At 44.2% G+C, this 19,134-nt stretch overlaps 1 protein-coding gene across 1 annotated transcript in view; it reads left to right on the top strand.

The window, feature by feature from the left end:
• LOC143955206 (uncharacterized) overlaps positions 1-19,134 on the top strand; it is a 139,623-nt gene that overhangs the window by 75,783 nt on the left and 44,706 nt on the right. The window contains 7 exon segments of the mRNA XM_077465292.1: positions 5,049-5,161; positions 5,294-5,464; positions 5,551-5,674; positions 5,791-5,975; positions 6,080-6,292; positions 6,523-6,634; positions 8,843-9,840. Of these exon segments, the coding sequence (XP_077321418.1) occupies positions 5,049-5,161; positions 5,294-5,464; positions 5,551-5,674; positions 5,791-5,975; positions 6,080-6,292; positions 6,523-6,634; positions 8,843-9,840 (1,916 nt within the window).

Raw genomic sequence — 19,134 nt, 5'->3', positions numbered from 1 at the left:
CGAGTCCACCAGTTTATATGGCAGTAGTTGGCGGGCTATCAGTTCTGACAAGCCAGCTGTCAACCATTGGGCAAGAGGGTTATCCGGCGTCATCATTTTTTTACGCTCGAACATTTGGCCCACGGAAGCCTGCCTTTTTGCAGAAAAACGTGAGCTTGGCGCGATGGAAGGTGGAGTGGAGGACAATTGTGAGAGGAGAAGAAGGAGAGAGGAGAAGAAGTAGAAGATGAGGCTGGACGGTGAGAGCCTGGAGTGTGGCTTTGTGTGTTCCGTTGCTCCCACTGGGCTCGGTGATGGCAGCTCATGTGCCTTCTTAAGGCAGTCATCCCTAGGTGAGTGTTGGGCTTACCGCGACTAATGCGTTGACTGCAAAGATTGCAGATGGCAACACTATTGTCAGCAGCGGACACGTTAAAAAAAGCCCACACTGCGGAGCCATGTGCCGGTATCCTGGGAGCGCCAGATGTGACCGTACATGGTCGATGCCTCGCTCCTGATACATTTGCAGTCTGCTTTGTCCCTCCTGTGCAATGTAAGTTATTCCTGCTTCTCCTCCATATCTGCTGGTCCATATCTCCCTCTGAACTCCGCCCCTCTTCCTCTCTTGTGGGCACCCACGTGACATCACTAGACACGTCATCATCGACATCACCTTCCCCACCGCTATAATTAGAAATCTCGGAGTAGGCAACAACACTGGGGACCAACCTCCTCCTTGGGCTGATCTGGGTACTGTCGTCAGACTGCTGAGTGGCGGTTGTTGCTACCTCCTCTTCCTGATCCAATGCCAAGAGTGGCTGGGCATCAGAAATGTCTTGATATGGATCGGAAAATAATTCCTGTGACTCAAGCGGAAGGTATGTGGTGGTGGTGGTGTTGGTGGTAGTGTCTTTGGGGGTGCACATAGCAGAGAGTGAAGAAGAGGGTGCAGATCGAGAGGATGAGGAGGGTGCAGAAGAGTAAGGCTGAGTGAGCCACTCAACCAAGTCTGGTGCTTCCTTTGACGTAATCGCACGCACCTTCTGCAATTTCCCACTTTGTGACAAAAGTCTCTAGAGAAGTGCAGTATGTATGCGGAAGAAGGTATATAACACCCCGCTTCAATCTGTTGTTTTTGGGGGCCACTGGTCTATCACACCAGTTACAATACTTTTTTTTTGGATTGCGTTTGTCACTCTTTGTAGTATCACTGCAGAACCGCTCAGCAGTCACAATGCTGCACAGTGGAAACGCACTATACTATGCTTTCTATATGTGCAAGTATTTTATACGTGTATTACACAACTATATACTGCACACCAAATAGTACACCTATACCAGTCCTTAAGAACCTTTGTGGAACTAGTAGCTAGGGATTAGCAGACTGTACCTCACTTAACCCTATATACTGTACTACTCTATACCATACCAGTCCTTAAAAGGACCTTTGTGGAACTAGTAGCTAGTGATTAGCAGACTGTACCTCACTCAACCCTATATACTGTACTACGCTATACCATACCAGTCCTTAAAAGGACCTTTGTGGAACTAGTAACTAATGATTAGCAGACTGTACCTCACTCGACCCTATATACTGTACTACGCTATACCATACCAGTCCTTATAAGGACCTTTGTGGAACTAGTAGCTAGTGATTAGCAGACTGTACCTCAGTCCCTACACTGATAAAGGACTGCTGCAGAATAGGGCAGCAGTCAGCAGTAGTGCACCTCAACCCTATATATTGTGGACCTATACCAGTCCTTAAGGACCTTTGTGGAACTAGTAGCTAGGGATTAGCAGACTGTACCTCACTCAACCCTATATACTGTACTACGCTATACCATACCAGTCCTTATAAGGACCTTTGTGGAAATAGTAGCTAGTGATTAGCAGACTGTACCTCAGTCCCTATACTGATAAATGACTTCTGCAGAATAGGGCAGCAGTCAGCAGTAGTGCACCTCAACCCTATATATTGTGGACCTATACCAGTCCTTAAGGACCTTTGTGGAACTAGTAGCTAGGGATTAGCAGACTGTACCTCACTCAACCCTATATACTGTAATACGCTATACCATACCAGTCCTTAAAAGGACCTTTGTGGAACTAGTAGCTAGTGATTAGCAGACTGTACCTCAGTCCCTATACTGATAAAGGACTGCTGCAGCATAAGGGCAGCAGTCAAGTATAATATTCTTTCTATATTTGGAAGAAAGAATATTATACGTGTACAACCCTATATACTGTCCAACTCCTATACCATACCAGTCCTGAAAAGGACCTTTGTGGACTTAATAGTAACAGCTAATGATTAAACTGATTGTCCCTCCCTGCTACACACAGCATCCTGTCCCTCTCTACACTGACAAAAGACAGGCTGCTGCAACAATCACTTGCACAGCAGTGCACTCAAACCTATATCCTGTACACCTACACCATACCAGTCCTTAAAAGGACTTTTGTGGACCTAATAGCTAGCGATTTGTATCACTGCAGTCTCTCCCTGCTCCACACAGCAACCTCTCCCTATAGTGACAGAAGAAAGAATGTAAAATGGCCGCCAGATCTATTTATAAGTTAGGGGGAATGTCCAATTGTCCATGTGCTGAAATGTCTCAATTGGCTGTCCTGTACCCTATGATGGATGTGTCATCATGGGTCAAAGTTCTTTCACACAGTAAACACGTAAGTCCGCCGGGGCGAATAGTGGCAATAGTCCACCGATCAGGCGAATCGCGAACAGCCGAAATTTGCCGTGAACTGACCGCCGGGCAAACAGTTCGGACATCCCTTGTAGTCATATAGGTGGGGACTGAGTTGTGGGTGGCTTTGTAAGTTGTTAATATTTTGAATTTAATTTGTTGGGTGCCAGTGGAGGGATTGGCAGAGAAGGGTAGCAGACACTGGGCGGTTAGTAAGGTGGATTCGTAAGGTGGAGTCTGGCAGCAGCATTCATAATGGGCTAAATGGGGGGTGGCCTGTGTAGAGGTAAGCCAATAAGGAGGGAGTTGCAGTAGTCGAGGCAAGAGATGACCAGGGAGTGAATTAGAAGCTTCGTCGTGTCGTTGGTTTGAAAGGGGCATATTCTGGAGATGTTGAGGTGGCAACTTGGCAAGCTTTGGACAGTGATTGGATTTGGGGCCGAAAAGAGAGTTCAGAGTCCAAGATTACACCTACCACCTTGGCATGCGGGGATGGATTGATAGTTGCGTTATCGATCTTGACAGAGAAGTCAGGGGAAGAGGTATGCGGGGGAGTTCGGTTTTGGATAGATTGAATTTGAGGAAGTGGTGTGACATCCAGACTGATATGTCTGTTCGTAAATTTGTGATGTGTGAGGAGAATGATGTTGGGAGCTGAAGGGTAGAGAGATAGATTTGGGTATCATCAGCATAGAAATTATATTGGAAGCCATGGGAGGCTATCAGCTGACTCAGGGAGGAGTCGTAGAATGAAAATAGGAGAGGTCGAAGAACAGAACCTTGGGGGACCCCAACAGAGAAAGGGAGAGGAGAGGAGGATGTAAAGATGCAATGTTGCTGAAGGTGCGGTGGGATAGGTAGGATGAGAACCAGAGAAGAACACTGAAACCAAATGAATGGAGTTTTTTGAGGAGGAGGGTGTGGTCAACTGTGTCAAAGGCAGCAGAGGGGTCCAGAAGTAGGAGTACAGAGAGGGACCATTGGTTTTAGCTGTTAGTAATTTGTTTGTGAGTTTTAGGAGAGCGGTTTCTGTGGTGTGTTTAGGGCGAAATCCAGACTGACGGGGATTATTTAGTTTTACATATTTATGAGAATTTTTCATACCTTTTTATATTGATTTTTTTTACATTTCGAGTAGACAAAACAAGACATCATATGTAGATACGTAAAAAAAAAATTAAATATATAAAAACAACCCAGTTCTGTCCATATTTTACATGGCATGCTTACACATTTATGAGACATGGTGGGCAGATCATGGAGTATTTCGTTTTTTTAATACACAATCAAATTATTTTCACTGCTTATTTAGTCTTGCATATTTATGAAAAATGTTTATAACTTTTTTTAATAGATTTTTCTTACTTTTTCGAGTAGACAAAACAAGACATCGTCTGTAGATATTTTTAAGACCAAAAAACAATTCTGTCCATATTTTAGAAATCGTAGTACAAAACGCAATGGGTGGGGTCCTGATGACCAGTATTGTTGGTCAATTCAGGTAACAGGTTACCTGCTCACCTAATAGGCTGTAGTTCCTTATCAAAACCGATGTAACATATTTTACATGGGTGCATTTACGCATTTAGAAGACATGGTGGGCAGATCATGGAATATTTAGTAATTTTAACATGCAATCAAATTAATTTCATTGCTTCGGTTTTAACGTTGGTTAAAAATTTGCAATATAATAGAAGGGTGCACCAAGAAGTAAATGTCTAAGTATTGAAACACCACGTAAGCTGCAGTTTATATATTCGCCACAAGATGGTGGCATGCAGAGACCGAAAGTGATGTTAGGAAAAACAGGAAGTGATGTCAGGTAAAGACAGGAAGTGATGTCAAGTATAAATAGGAAGTGATCTAAGCCACAGACAGGAAGTTCCAGGCAAGAGGTGAGATTGGAGGAAGTAGAGAGGAGACATTGCTGGATCTGGCAGCTGAAAAAGGTGAAAACCATCTCATGGTGAGTACAAAAATACCATTATTCTTTTGAACATAATATTTACTCGGAGCAGCTTCTCCTTTGAGTCTTTTTTTATCATTAGATGGATAAGGGTTAGAACCTTTGTCAGATTATTATTTGTCTGTGTCTCCAATGAGCTGATGCATCCTCACGTCCTTTTCTTGTCGACGCTCATCACCCAGACAGGAAGTGAGGAAAAATCTCAACAGTCGTGACACAGACAGAAGACTTTCTCATCTTAGGTTCTTACTCTTCTCCAGCCAGAGCAAACCCATTATAAAAGGATTTGGCTAAAGTTTAAGAGGAATCTCAGGTGTCAGAACCATGGAGGAACTCAGTGCAGACATTATTCATCCCATTAGAGTCCAGATAATTCTTTGTTTATTATCCGTCTACAGAGAATATGACTGGAGATTACATGACCATATCAAGGAGGATGGAGGACCCGAGTCACATGACTGAGAAGATATTGAACCTCACCCTGGAGATCATCTACCTGCTGACCGGAGAGGTGAGGAGGATTCTGGGGGGTCACATGACATCACTCTCTTGTATCTAATAATAAAACACAGACCTGAGCGGAGAGGTGAGGAGGATTCCTGGAAGACTGTAGTGATATTTGTTACTTTCTCTCTTTATACAGGATTATAAAGTAGTGAAGAAAACATCTGGAGATCCATTAACACCCAGCAGCCGTCTTCACAGGACATCACCCATCACAGTGCCTCCACCTCACTCCTTGAAAGCAGAGGTAACCAGTGCCAAGAAGATTCTAGACATCACCAACAAGATCATTAAGATGCTGACAGGAGAGGTGAGCGGTGGTGGGAATTCTGGGACATTATCCAGTAACAGACAAGGGATGTGTCTGGATGGTGACTGTATCATTGTGTGTGTCAGGTTCCTATAAGGTGTCAGGATGTCACTGTCTATTTCTCCATGGAGGAGTGGGAGTATTTAGAAGGACACAAGGATCTCTACAAGGACGTCATGATGGAGAATCAGCCGCCCCTCACATCACCGGGTAAGAGGAGACTTTATTGTAAAGGAGAGAGCAGTACGGAGGATCCACCTAGATCCCCCATCATCTGATAAACACATAGAAACAATGTATTCAGTCAGTGTGTGTGTTTCCTACAGATGGATCCAGTAATGGGAACCCACCAGAGAGATGTCCCCGTCCTCTGTATTCCCAGGATTCCACACAGGAAGATCACACCATCCCCCATAATCATCAGGTAGATGGATCCAGTAACAAAATCCCACCAGAGAGATGTAGCCCTCCTCTGTATTCCACACAGGAAGATCATACCATCACACTTAAGGTTTAGTAGAAAAATTATAAATAATAATTGATACATTTTGATAAAAATGATACATTTTGACATGCTCATGTTTTCAGCTAATCTCATTTTTATTGAATACTCAGGATATATACCAGAGTGATTGGAAAATTGCTGTTAAGCAAGAGATAATAGAGGAGGATGATGAGATGGAGAATCTTTCAGAAGGAGGGAAAAATCCCTTCAGGGTTGTCTTGATGGAGCCATTCAGTGGTGCAAATTCACCAGAGAGCTATCTCCATCCTCTGTATTCCCAGGATTCCACACAGGAAGATCTCACCATCCCTCACCATCATCAGGTAGGTGGGACTGAGTTTAAAGAACACCTAAGAACTCCTAAGTTATCTTGTCCACTTCAGGTCTCGTACTTCTATATTCTATTCTACTTCTATATAATCTTTTCCGGGAGTATCTCCTATTTTTAAAATCCTTAAGTGATTAAACTGTAAGACAACATTTTCCTATGTATCCTATTATTGGCACCTTTTTTTATTTCCAAATGATTTATTGTCTCATCTTTGTGGTCTAGGATGAAGAACTGACAAACGTCAAAGCTGAGATTAAAGAGGAGGAAGAAGAGTTCTTGGTTAGTGGAGATCAGCAGTCTATGGAGGAGGAATCTTCTCTACTTATGGACACAGGTAAGTAATAAACACCAAATGCAGAGGCAATTTACATTTTTATTTTATTGATAAGCATAAATTTTGTATATAAAAAGGCCAATCCATCGTGTTCAAGGAAAAGGAAAGGAAATTGGGTAACTCCCTGGATCAACATAGTACAATCTTTCAGAAAATATTTAGTAGCCGTTTATAACTTTACATTTAGACAAATATTCACTTTGTGATCTTGAACCATTTCTGGTGAAGAACTATCCCATTTTTTTTTTTTTTTTTATAGCAAAGAAACCCTTTTGATATTTGGAAGTTATACTTCTATTCCTGTAATTGCACACTGTCTGTGCTGCCCTTGTCCATGATGGAGAACTTTGCATCTTTCAGAGAAGAATTTGTTAAACGATTCAGCCGTTGCTAGTAAGAACATCATTGATGTCCCTACCCCAGTGCCCAACAAATAAGGCAGGGGATTTATTTTGACATCTTTATAATATTCCATTACCTTGTTACGCAGGTCTTTTGACAGTTCTTTTCTGCTCCCAATGGCTCAGTATGTGGACTGCTTAGTGTATCCACGTGAGTGCCAACAAACTCATTGGCTATTTATACACAGACACTAATTGCAATGTAAAAAGCCACAGATGTGGAAAATTAACCTTTTAACCTATGTGTCTTTCCTTGTGTGTCCGTACCGAGGCCAAACGTACCAGGGGATGGAAATTTTTCATCGGGGCCATTTGGGTGATTTCCGTTATAATTAGAATTTAAAAAGGAGCCAAACAACTATGTGATAATAGATTGCTTCATATGATCACTATCCTTAAATAAGGCAGTTTTTTTTTTTGGCATGGTCAGTCAGATTTTGAATATTGACCACTTGCTTACTGGGCACTTTTACCCCCTTCCTGCTTTCAGTCCTTATCACATTTTGAATGACAATTGCACCTCCATGCAATGCTGTACCCATATGACATTTTTAGCATTTTATTTTGGTGGTAGTTAATCACTACTGGGTTTTTTAATTTTTGATAAATAAAGGAAAAAAAGACAAATTTTTTTTAGGAAAAACAAAACAAAACATTTTTCATAGTTTTGTTATAAGATTTTGAAAACAGATAATTTTTCTCCTTCACTGATGTGTACTGATGAGGCTGCACTGATGAGGCTTCACTGATGTGTATGGATGTGGCAACACTGATGTATATAGATTTGACAGCACTGTTGTGTATAGATGTGGCAGCACTGTTGTGTATGGATGTGGCAGCACTGTTGTGTATGGATGTGGCAGCACTGATGTGTATGTATGAGGCAGCTCTGATGTATATGGCTGTGGCAGCAATGTTGTATATGGCTTTGGCAGAACTGATAAGGCAGCACTAATGAGGTGGCACTGGTGCGTTCAACACAAGCCGGTTATCGGCTCTCTTGTGATAATTGGCTTTTTTATTTCTGTGATCAGCTGTCATTGAACACAGCTCATCACATGGTAAAAGGCTGCTGTGAGTGGCCCTTTACCCTGATTTGTGATCAGCTGAGTTCGAAGGACTCGGTGATCACAGTGCGCGCCACCCATGGGCAGAGCGGTCATGTGAGGCTGTCCATGTACAACCTCCCGGCAAATTTAAGCCTGCGCTGTAGCCGTCTTTTCAGCTATAGCGCAGGTGGGAAGGGGTGGATGCCAAAGTTTCACAAACTTTTGAGTACAACTGTAAGTACAAAAATCGTATTTTTGCCATTATCTTTGAACTCGTGTCATGTTGTCATCATTGTGTCATGCTACAGCTCTGAAACCATTCCATGCTGGAACAAAATACACTATATTACCAAAAGTATTGGGACACCTGCCTTTACACGCACATAGACTTTAATGGCATCCCAGTCTTAGTCCGTAGGGTTTAATATTGAGTTGGCCCATCCTTAGCAGCTATTACAGCTTCATCTCTTCTGGGAAGGCTGTCCACAAGGTTTTGGAGTATTTCTATGGGAATGTTTGACCGTTCTTCCAGAAGAGCATTTGTGAGGTCAGGCATTGATGTTGGATGAGGCCTTCTCGTAGTCTCAGCTCAAATTCATCCCAAAGGTGTTCTGTTGGGTTGAGATCAGGACTCTGTACAGGCCAGTAAAGTTCCTCCACCCCAAACTCGCTCATCCATGTCTAGTGTCTAGTCATAGTGTATGACTAAAAGAAAATGTAAAAAAAATTATAATCTTAAAATAATTTCTTTCCAACAGATGGACACTATGTTCAGAATCGGAAAAGCTCTGATGTTCTTCCTATTTTACCTCCGCATTGTAAATCAGAAGATGACGGCATTTCACGATATCGTTCAGGAGGAAGACCCAACACTCAACGTCGACGTCGCAGACCTCACCCTTTAAAGAGAACAAAGGATATGTCTAATATTCCGGAATCTTCTGATAACTCACATACGGTTACTCCAGACATACATTTGAGATCTGAGAGTACAGATGGATCCACAGACCTCCATAACCCCATGACATCTTCCCTGAGCGATGAAGGTTCTTACACGGCACAAAATTCATTACCACTTACGGAGTGCGAGAAATCATTTAACGACTACGTAACCCTTCTAAGAAAGCAGAAAAGTCCCAAGACCGAGCGTCCCTTTTCATGTTCGGAGTGCGGGAAACGTTTCTTAACTAAAGGAACCCTTCAAAAGCACCAGAAGATTCACAGCGGTGAGCGCCCCTTCGCCTGTTCAGAGTGCGGGAGATGTTTCATTTACAACCGGGACCTTCGCAATCACCGGAGAGGTCACACCGGTGAACGAACCTTCTCCTGTTCAGACTGCGGGAAAACGTACATTCAAAGAGCAGACCTTCTTAAGCACCGGAGAATTCACACGGGCTGTTATCCTTTTTCGTGCCTAGAGTGCGGGAAATGTTTCCACCGGAAAGGAAAACTTCTCGAACACCAGAGAACTCACACGGGGGAGCGTCCTTTTTCGTGTTCGGAGTGCGGGAAATGTTTCTTTCGCAAAGCCGACCTTCTGATCCACCAGAAAATCCACACGGGGGAGCGCAACTTCTCGTGTTCGGAGTGCGGTAAATGTTTCATTAAGAGAGGGGACCTAGTTATACACCAGAGAACGCACACGGGCGAGCGTCCTTTTTCGTGTTTGGAGTGCGGGAGATCTTTTACGCATAAGGGAAACCTGACTAGTCATCAGAAAACGCATGCAGCTGCTGATGCTGTTGAAAAATGTACATAGGGCTTTAACGGGTGGGACTGTTCAGTCCATGGAACAACTGTATGATAAAAATGAGCTTCTGAGGAGGAACATGCTGGCCAAATGGCATTTTATGTAAAGGTGGAGTCTGGTGGCCTGGGTCTCCTTTTGACATCTTCTTTTTCTTGGACACAGTAGTGGTAAAATTGGCTACAATGTCTTTCTCTCTTCTTGGCCACATTGCATGGTCCTTATTTATCTCCATAATATATAGTACAAGTGGGAGCCTGATAACTCAAAAGCTCACTAGTGAACACCTGTGATTGCAAAACCTCCAGATTCTCTGGTGGGTTGGCGTAAGGACAGGTTGGGTTTTCTTAGGGTGGGCTTGCAGGCCTTAAACTACAGTGCTGTGAAAAAGTCTGATGGCCTGGGTCTCTATTGTACAACTGTATGATAAGAATGAGCTTCTGAGGAGGAACATGCTGGTGGAGTCTGGTGGCCTGGGTCTGATTTTGACATCTTTTTCTTGGACACAGTAGTGGTAAAATTGGCTACAATGTTTTTCTCTCTTCTTGGCCACGTTGCATGGTCCTTATTCATCTCCATAATATATAGTACAAGTGGGAGCCTGATGACTCAAAAGCTCACTAGGGAACACCTGTAACTGCACAAACCTTCAGATTCTCTGGTGGGTTTGGCGTAAGGACAGGTTGGGTTTTCTCATGATGGGCTTGCAGGCCTTAAACTACCATGCTGTGAAAGTCTGGTGGGCTGGGTCTCCTTTTGACAACTTCTTTCTTCTTGAACCCAGTAGTGGTAAAATTGGGTACAATCTCTCTATATCTATCTCTATCTCTCTCCCTCTCCCTCCTTGGCCACGTGGCATGGTCCTTATTCATCTCCATAATTATATAGTACAAGTCTGAGCCTGATAACTCAAAAGCTCACTAGGGAACACCCGTGACTGCACAAACCTTCAGATTCTCTGGTGGGTTGGCATAAGGATAAGTTGTGATTTCCTAGTTATGGGCATGCAGGCCTTAAACTACAGTGCTGCGAAAAAGTCTGGTGGTCTGGGTCTCTATTATACAACTGTATGATAAAAATAAGCTTCTGAGGAGGAACAAGCTGGTCAAATGGTATTTTATGTAAAGGTGGAGTCTGGTGGCCTGGGTCTCCTTTTGACATCTTCTTTCTTCTTGGACACAGTAGTGGTAAAATTGTTTGGTTACAATGTCTTTTTCTCTTCTTGGCCACATTGCATGGTCCTTCTTCATCTCCATAATATATAGTACAAGTGGGAGCCTGATGACTCAAAAGCTCACTAGGGAACACTTGTAACTGCACAAACCTTCAGATTCTCTGGTGGGTTGGCGTAAGGACAGGTTGGGTTTTCTCAGGATGGGCTTGCAGGCCTTAAACTACAGTGCTGTGAAAAAGTCTGGTGGAGTCTGGTGGCCTGGGTCTCCTTTTTGACATCTTCTTTTCATTGGACCCAGTAGTGGTAAAATTGGCTGCAATGTCTCTCTCTTCTTGGCCACGTTGCATGGTCCTTATTCATCTCCATAATTACTGTATATAGTACAAGTGGGAGCCTGATAACTCAGCAGCTCACTAGGGAACACCTGTGACTGCACAAACCTCCAGATTATTTGGCGTGTTGGTATAAGGACAGGTTGGGTTTTCTCAGGGTGTGGTTTCCTAGTTATGGGTGTGCATGCTTTAAACTACAGTGCTGTAAAAAAGTCTGGTGGCCTGGGTCTCTATTGTACAACTGTATGATAAGAATAAGCTTATGAGGAGAAACATGCTGGCCAAATGGCATTTTATGTAAAGGTGGAGTCTGGTGGCCTGGGTCTCCTTTTTGACATCTTCTTTTTTTTGGACACAGTAGTGGTAAAATTGATTGGCTACAATGTCTTTCTCTCTTCTTGGCCGCATTGCATGGTCCTTCTTCATCTCCATAAAATATAGTGCAAGTGGGGGGCCTGATAACTCAAAAGCTCATCAGTGAATACCTGTGACAGCACAAACCTTCAGATTCTCTGGTGGGTTGGCGTAAGGAGGAGTTGAGATTTCTCAGGGTGTGGTTTCCTAGTTATGTGCTGTGAAATAGTAATTGCCCCCTAAACCTAATAACAGGCTGTACACCCCCCTCCCCATTTGGCAGCAACAACTGCAATTAAAGAGGAAGTAAACCCTGTCTCTCCCTCACATGCGCACGGGAGTCGCCACTATAGGCATATCGCCGTTAGCAGTGGCATGCTCGGTACGCCTGTGCGGCGCTGTCTACGGCGCATGCACCGTAGACAGCGGTGCCTGTCTTTTTGCAAATATCTCCTAAACCGTGTAGGTTTAGGTGATATATTTCATGGACCTATAGGTAAGCCTTAATCTAGGCTTACCTGTAGGTCAAAGTGGGGGGGGGTGCCGCTGTGTCCGATCGGACCGTGTTGTCGGATAATCTGACCGTGTGTGGGCTACATCGGACTGTTTCTGTCGGAATATCCGACCGCCAAAGTTTTAGAGCTGGGCTATAAAATTTTCCTACAACATGATCCGATCGGACTTTGTCCGATTGTTTGTAGAGCATTCCGATCGGACAAAGTGCCACACATGCTCAGATCAAATTCCTAGACCAAAGCTATTGGCTACTAGCCTGAACGTAGTCCCGTCGTAATGAAATAACGTCATCACGTTACGAACGATCGGATTTTCCGACAACTTTGTCCGACCGTGTGTATGCAACAGTTTTGGACAAAATCCAACGGATTTGGTTGTCAGAATGTCCGACCGTGTGTACAAGGGCTTAGATTTTATGAGATGAAGGGGGGATAAAAAAAAAAAAAGGAAAAAAATCTGCATCATATATCAGCCATCGGCCGCCATGATTTCTAAATATCGGCATCGGCCAGAGAAAAACCCGTATTGTTCGACCTCTAACCACCACTATTGGACTGTTGGTATGATGTTCTTTTTATGAAATGCTGTGTTCGTTTTACACCAGATGTAACGGGACGCACACCTTTCAAAAAAAAATTCAGCTTTTTGTCTCTTCAGTCCACAGAATATTTGCCCAAAAGTCTTGGGGATCATCAAGATGTGTGTTGTTTTTTTTTTTTTGGCAAATGTGAGATGAGCCTTTTGTGTTCTTTTTGGTCAGCTGTGACTTTGGCCTTGGAACTCTCCCATGGATGCCATTTTTACTCAGTCTGTTTATTATTGCTGAATTGTGAACACTGACCTTAACTGAGGCAAAGTGAGGCCAGTAGTCCTTTAGATATTGTTCTGGGTTCTTTTACGACCTCCTAGATGAGGAGTCGTTGTAGGAGTAATTTTTGGTAGGCCGGCCACTCCCGGGAAGGTTCACCACTGTTCCAAGTTTTCTCCATTTGTGGATAATGGCTCTCGCCGTGGTTCACTGGAGTCCCAAAGCCTTAAAAAATGGCTTTGTAACCCTTCCCAGACCGATTACACGTCAATTAATTTGGTTCTCATCTGTTGAATTATCTCTTGAATTCCTTTAGATCCCGGTAGGATGTGTTGCTTTTTGAGATTTTTTAGCATGCTTCACTTTGTCATACAGCTTCTATTTAAGTGATTTTTCTTGATTCAATAGGTCTGATAGTAATCAGGCCTGGGTGTGGCAAGTGAAATTTTACTCAGCTTTCCAAAAATTGTGGTTAATCACAGTTCATTCATGATTTAGCCGGGGGGGGGGGGGGGGGTGGGGGGTCGTCAATTACTTTTTCACATCTGGCCAAGCAGGTTTGGACAGCTTTTTTTCCCTTCATAAATGAAATCATCATGTAAAAATGATGTACAGATGATAAGATTTGGAGTGGGGGGATGTGTACTCAGAGGGGACATTTGAGGGGTCAAGGGTTTGTGCTAGGAGAGGGGGGATTTGGATTGGGGGGAGAGGATTTGTGCTCGGAGGGGAAATTTGAGGGGCAGAGGATTTGTGCTAGGAGCAGTGTTTTTTTTTGTGGGGGGAGGGAATTTAGAGGCTGGGGGGAGATTTGTGCTAGCAGGGGGGACTTGGAGTAGGGGAGAGAGGATTTGTGGTTGGAGGGGAAATTTGCATGGTTGAAGGTTTGTGCTAGGAGGGGTATTTTTTTTTTTTTTTTTTTTTTTTTTCTATTTCTTGGGAGGGCACTTGTGCTGGGAGGATTTGGGGGACGGAGGTGGGAATATTTGTGCTTAGAGAGGGGGATTTGGAGCGAGGGGGAGGGGATGTTTCAGGGGATCGAGTGTTTGTGCTAGGAGGAGTGATTTTTTTTTTTTTTGTTGGGAGGGGCGCTTGTGCTGGGGGTGGGAAGATTTGAGCTCAGAGGGGGGATTTGGAGTGGGGAGGAGGAGGTGTACTCGCAGGGGACATTTGAGGGTTTGGGGGGAGGCTTTGTGCTAGGAGCAGTGATTTTGTTGTGGAGGGATTTGGGTTAAGATTTGTGCTTAGAGGGGGGGTTGGAGTGGGGGGGGGGGGAGAATTTGTGCACAGAGGGGCAATTTGAGGGGTAGAGGATTTGGGCTAGGAGCTGTGATATATTTTTTTTCGTGGGGGGATTTGAGCTGGAGGGATTTGGCGAGAGAGGATTTGAACTTGGGAGGGGGGCAAAGATTTGTGCTGATAGGGGGATTTCAGCAGGGTATATATGCTTAGGGAGTGAGCATGCAGATTAGTACTTGATTTTTTTGGGGCGGAAGTCACAGTTCGGAATAGTTGCTCTGGGCTCTAAATGACCTTGTCCTGGCACTGATCCTGAGTTTACATAAAGGTGGGTCCAAGGCAGAGCTCTGAATGCGGGACCGATGCACGTCTCTGTACATCCACATTTAGAGATGTGCCACGAAGACCGGGTCATTGTCCAAGCTGTCATTCATTTTAGCAGGCCAGCTCCGTGGATCACCTGAGCCTGCCAGGTAGATAAACACGGCCCTGGACATGGTTGTACGAATGAATAAACCTGAACACATTCACAATCTTGACATGGGGCAACAAATAGCGCAATCAAGGTGGCGCAAGTACAACCATTCCCCGATGTTTTGGCTTTGCTTCCACCTTGAAGGAACGGTAGTTTGGTTGCAAATCTTCTGTAATGACCACTTCATGATAAGACTTCTCCACACTGTGGATGGGGTGCCCCAGAGTCCCAGAGGGTTCCACCAACTCTGATCCAATAGCGAAGCCGGACATCTTCCAGTTTCAAAGCGAAGCATCACCGAAGACGATTGTTATTTGAAGTGCCTAGGACTTTCTGGCCAGCAATGACTGTCTATGATGTAATTTGGTGGTGTAGGTTTCCAAAAATATATTTCCAATGTCAAAATTCAGTGTTTTTTTTTTTTTTTTTTTTTTAATTATTTAATTTAATATATTTCTGAATTTTAATAAAATATTTGAATGAATGCCGTTGTATTTGTTTATAGTTTCAAAGTCATTATTGAAAAAACAATGTAGGCTGCAGTTCTATTCTCCACAAGGAGTTGATTCTACATATTGTCAATGTAACGCACACAGACAGGAAGTGATGTCATATATAGGTAGGAAGCTTCGGGGGAGAGGTCAGTTTGAAGGAAGTAGAGAGGAGACATTGCTGAAACTGTTAGCAGAGGAGGTATTATTATACAGGATTTATATAGCACTGACAGTTTGCGCAGCGCTTTACAACATGAGGGCAGACATTACAGTTACAATACAATTCAATACAGGAGGAATCGGAGGGCCCTGCTCAAGGAGCTTACAATCTAGTAAGATAATATATTTTTGTCTTTACTCCTGAAAATTGCCCATTTTATCTTTAGCAGATACTGCTACACACATACCGATAGAGATAAAAAACGACAGATCCATTTATCCAAATTTTACTTCAGAGCCTCTGGTTTATAGACCAGATACACCCTAAATATAGAGCTGTTTATCCAACTGTCCATCCAGAGCCTCTGGTTTATAGACCTGATACATCCTAAATATAGAGCCATTTATTATTATTATTATTATTATTATTATTATTCAGGATTTATATAGCGCCAACAGTTTGCGCAGCGCTTTACAATATGAGGGCAGACAGTACACTTACAATACAAATCAATACAGGAGGGATCAGAGGGCCCTGCTCGTTAGAGCTTACAATCTAGAAGGGAGGGTCAAGTTGAAACAAAAGGTTTTAACTGTGGGGGGATGAGCTGATGGAGAAAATGAAAATACAGTTAGGTGTGGGTGGGGTAGGCTTCTCTGAAGAGAAGTGTTTTCAGGGATCGTCTAAAAGCTAATAAAGTAGGAGATAAGCGGACAGATTGGGGTAGGGCATTCCATAGGATTGGGGAGGCTTTGGAAAAGTCCTGGAGGCGAGTATGGGAGGAGGTGATGAGGGAGCTAGAGAGCAGGAGGTCTTGAGAGGAACGAAGAGAACGAGTAGGTTGGTATTTAGAGACTAAGCTAGTGATGTAGCTGGGGGCAGAGTTGTGGATGGCTTTGTATGTAATTGTTAGTATTTTGAATTTAATTCTTTGGCTGAGCGGAAGCCAGTGGAGGGATTGACAGAGAGGAGTAGCAGACACCGAGCGATTGGTAAGGTGGATGAGTCTGGCAGCGGCATTCATAATGGATTAAAGAGGTGCTAGACCAGGGCTCGACAAACCCCGGGCGCCCGGTCGCATTTGCGACTAGAATTCGTGTCCTGGCGCCTGGGGCAACGCTGCTGGGGTATCCTGTCTCCATTTGGACCCCAAACTCCGCCGCACAATTGCATCGGGCCGCGCCGGGCAGTAATTGAGGCCGCGGCTTTGCGGCCTTCTAAAATCTTTCGGTAGTCTGGCGCCATCTTGTGGTGGATGTAGAAATTACACCCTATTCCAATAATGCTAATCCTAATGGAGTGAAGCTCCCCTGCCTGTTTTTCACTGCCCGCCCATTTCCTTCCCAAAGTGAAGAGAAGGAAGTGATTGCGGGCGTCATCTGGCGCCTTTTGCCCAACGGTGAGTGTGGTGGCTGGTAAATGGCTTCTCATTATATTAATATATATATATATATATATATATATATATATATATTATATTATATTATAATTTTTTTTTTTTTTTTGTAAAAAGTAAAAAAAATTATTTTAATTAAGGGAAAAAAATATATATTATTTGTAATCCTCCCTGCTTGACCCCTTTCACAAGGGCTGTCTGATCAGGTTCACCTGTCAGTTTTTCAGGCGGACCTGATCTAACCCTTAGCGGGGATATGACGTTAATAAGCGGGAACATGGCGGAAATAAAAGTCACATTCTTTTGTTAACCACTTCGTGCCCGCGCTATAGACAAAAGATGTCTACAGCGCGGACACCAATTGCCGGGAGGGCGTCCCTGGACATCCTCCTGTTTACTTCCCCTCTGAACGCCGCCATGGGCACGCATCGGGGAAGTTCTGTGTTGGCCGTGTCCCTTGGATACAGCAAATCACAGATCATGCTAAATGGCCAATCACAGCAGCCATTTAGCACTCAAGCGGTGTGTCCAATGAGAGGTGATCTCATATGTGGGGGGCTGGGGGCTATCTTCCCTTCACTCGTCTCCATGTCAGGCCAGGGACAGGTCCAGATCGCCGTCACGGACCTGGCTCCTCACTTTTTTAGCTGGCTCCTAGAATCCAAGCAAATTTGTCAACCCCTGTGCTAGACTATGTAGAGGTAAGCCAATGAAAAGGGAGTTGCAGTAGTCAAGGCGAGAGATGACCAGCGAGTGAATTAAGAGCTTTGTTGTGTCATTGGTTAGAAAGGGGCGTATTTTGGAGATGTTGCGGAGATTGAGGCGGCAGGATTTGGACAGTGATTGGATGTGTTGCTTGAAGGAGAGTTCAGAGTCCAGGACTACACCTAGAACCTTGGCGTGAGGGGATGGGCTTATGGTTGTGCCATCAATTTTGACAGTGAGATCAGGGGAAGGGGCATATGGGGGAGGAAAAATTATAAGTTCGGTTTTGGATAGATTGATTTTGAGGAAGTGGTGTGGCATCCAGACTGATATATCTGATAGTAAATTAGTGATACGTGAGGAGACAGAGGGAGTGAGCTGAGGGGTAGAGAGATAGATTTGGGTGTCATCAGCATAGAGGTGGTATTGGAAGCCGTGGGAGGCTATCAGTTGGCCCAGGGAGGAGGTATAGATTGAAAATAGGAGAGGTCCAAGAACAGAACCTTGGGGGACCCCAACAGAGAAAGGAAGAGGAGAGGAGGAAGTAGAGTTATAAGAAACGCTAAAGGTGCGGTTGGATAAGTAGGAAGAGAACCATCGTAGAGTACGGTCACGGAGACCAAAGGTGTGGAGTTTTTTGAGAAGGAGGGGGTGGTCAACCGTAACAAAGGCAGCAGAGAGGTCCAGGAGGAGGAGTACAGAATAATGTCGATTGGTTTTGGCCATTAGTAGATCGTTTGTTAGTTTTAGGAGAGCAGTTTCTGTGGAGTGTTGAGGACGAAATCCAGACTGAAGGGGATCAAGAAGGCTATTATCAGCGAGGTGGTCTCTCAGTCTGTTGTAGACCAGACGTTCGAGTAGTTTGGATAAAAAGGGGAGCAAGGAGATGGGGCGTAGGTTGTTTGGATTGGATGGGTCCAGTGAGGGTTTTTTAAGTATGGGTTTGACAAGTGCATGTTTTAGAGAGTTGGGGAAGATGCCAGAAGAGAGGGAGAGATTGAAGATGTGAGTTAGAGAGTGTAGCATAGAGTCAGAGGGTGAACGCAGCATTTGCGAGGGAACAGGATCCAGAGGGCAGGTGGTAAGGTGGACATTACCAAGTAGTTTAGCAACGTCGTCTATAGTGGTGGGGTTGAAAGAGGGAAGTAATGATTGTGCCTGTGGGCATGATGTGTAAAGTGTGGAGGGTATCAGAACAGTAGAAATCTCTGCGCGAATTGTATCAATCTTCTGTTTGAAGTGATTAGCAATCTCCTGGGCAGTGAGTGAGTTGGCGGGTGGAGGTGGTGGAGGACGAAGTAGAGAGTTGAAAGTAGAGAAGAGTTGACGGGGACGGGATGATAGGTTGCTGATGAGAGTGATAAAATAGTTCTGCTTGGCAGAGAGGAGGCTAGAATTGTAATTTTGGAGGGCAGATTTATATTGGTTGAAATCTCTCTGAGACTTGGTCTTGCGCCACAGGCGCTCATGAGCACGACTACGTTTTTTCAGACTTCTAGTGACATCTGTTTGCCAAGGTTGAAGGGGTCGGGGCTTGATTCTGTGTGTAGTGAGGGGGGCCAGTGAGTCCAGAGAGGCCAGAAGTGAAGTGTTGTAGACAGAAGTGGCTAGGTTGGTGCAGGATAGGGGTGAGATTTCGTCGTAGAGGTT

Source organism: Lithobates pipiens, unplaced genomic scaffold (genome assembly GCF_037356315.1).
Source record: "Lithobates pipiens isolate NorthernLeopardFrog02 unplaced genomic scaffold, aLitPip1_a1.2 Scaffold_35, whole genome shotgun sequence".
In the NCBI taxonomy this organism is placed as follows: domain Eukaryota; kingdom Metazoa; phylum Chordata; class Amphibia; order Anura; family Ranidae; genus Lithobates; species Lithobates pipiens.
Note: the sequence above shows the minus strand (reverse complement) of the source record. Positions and strands in the feature narration are given on the sequence as shown.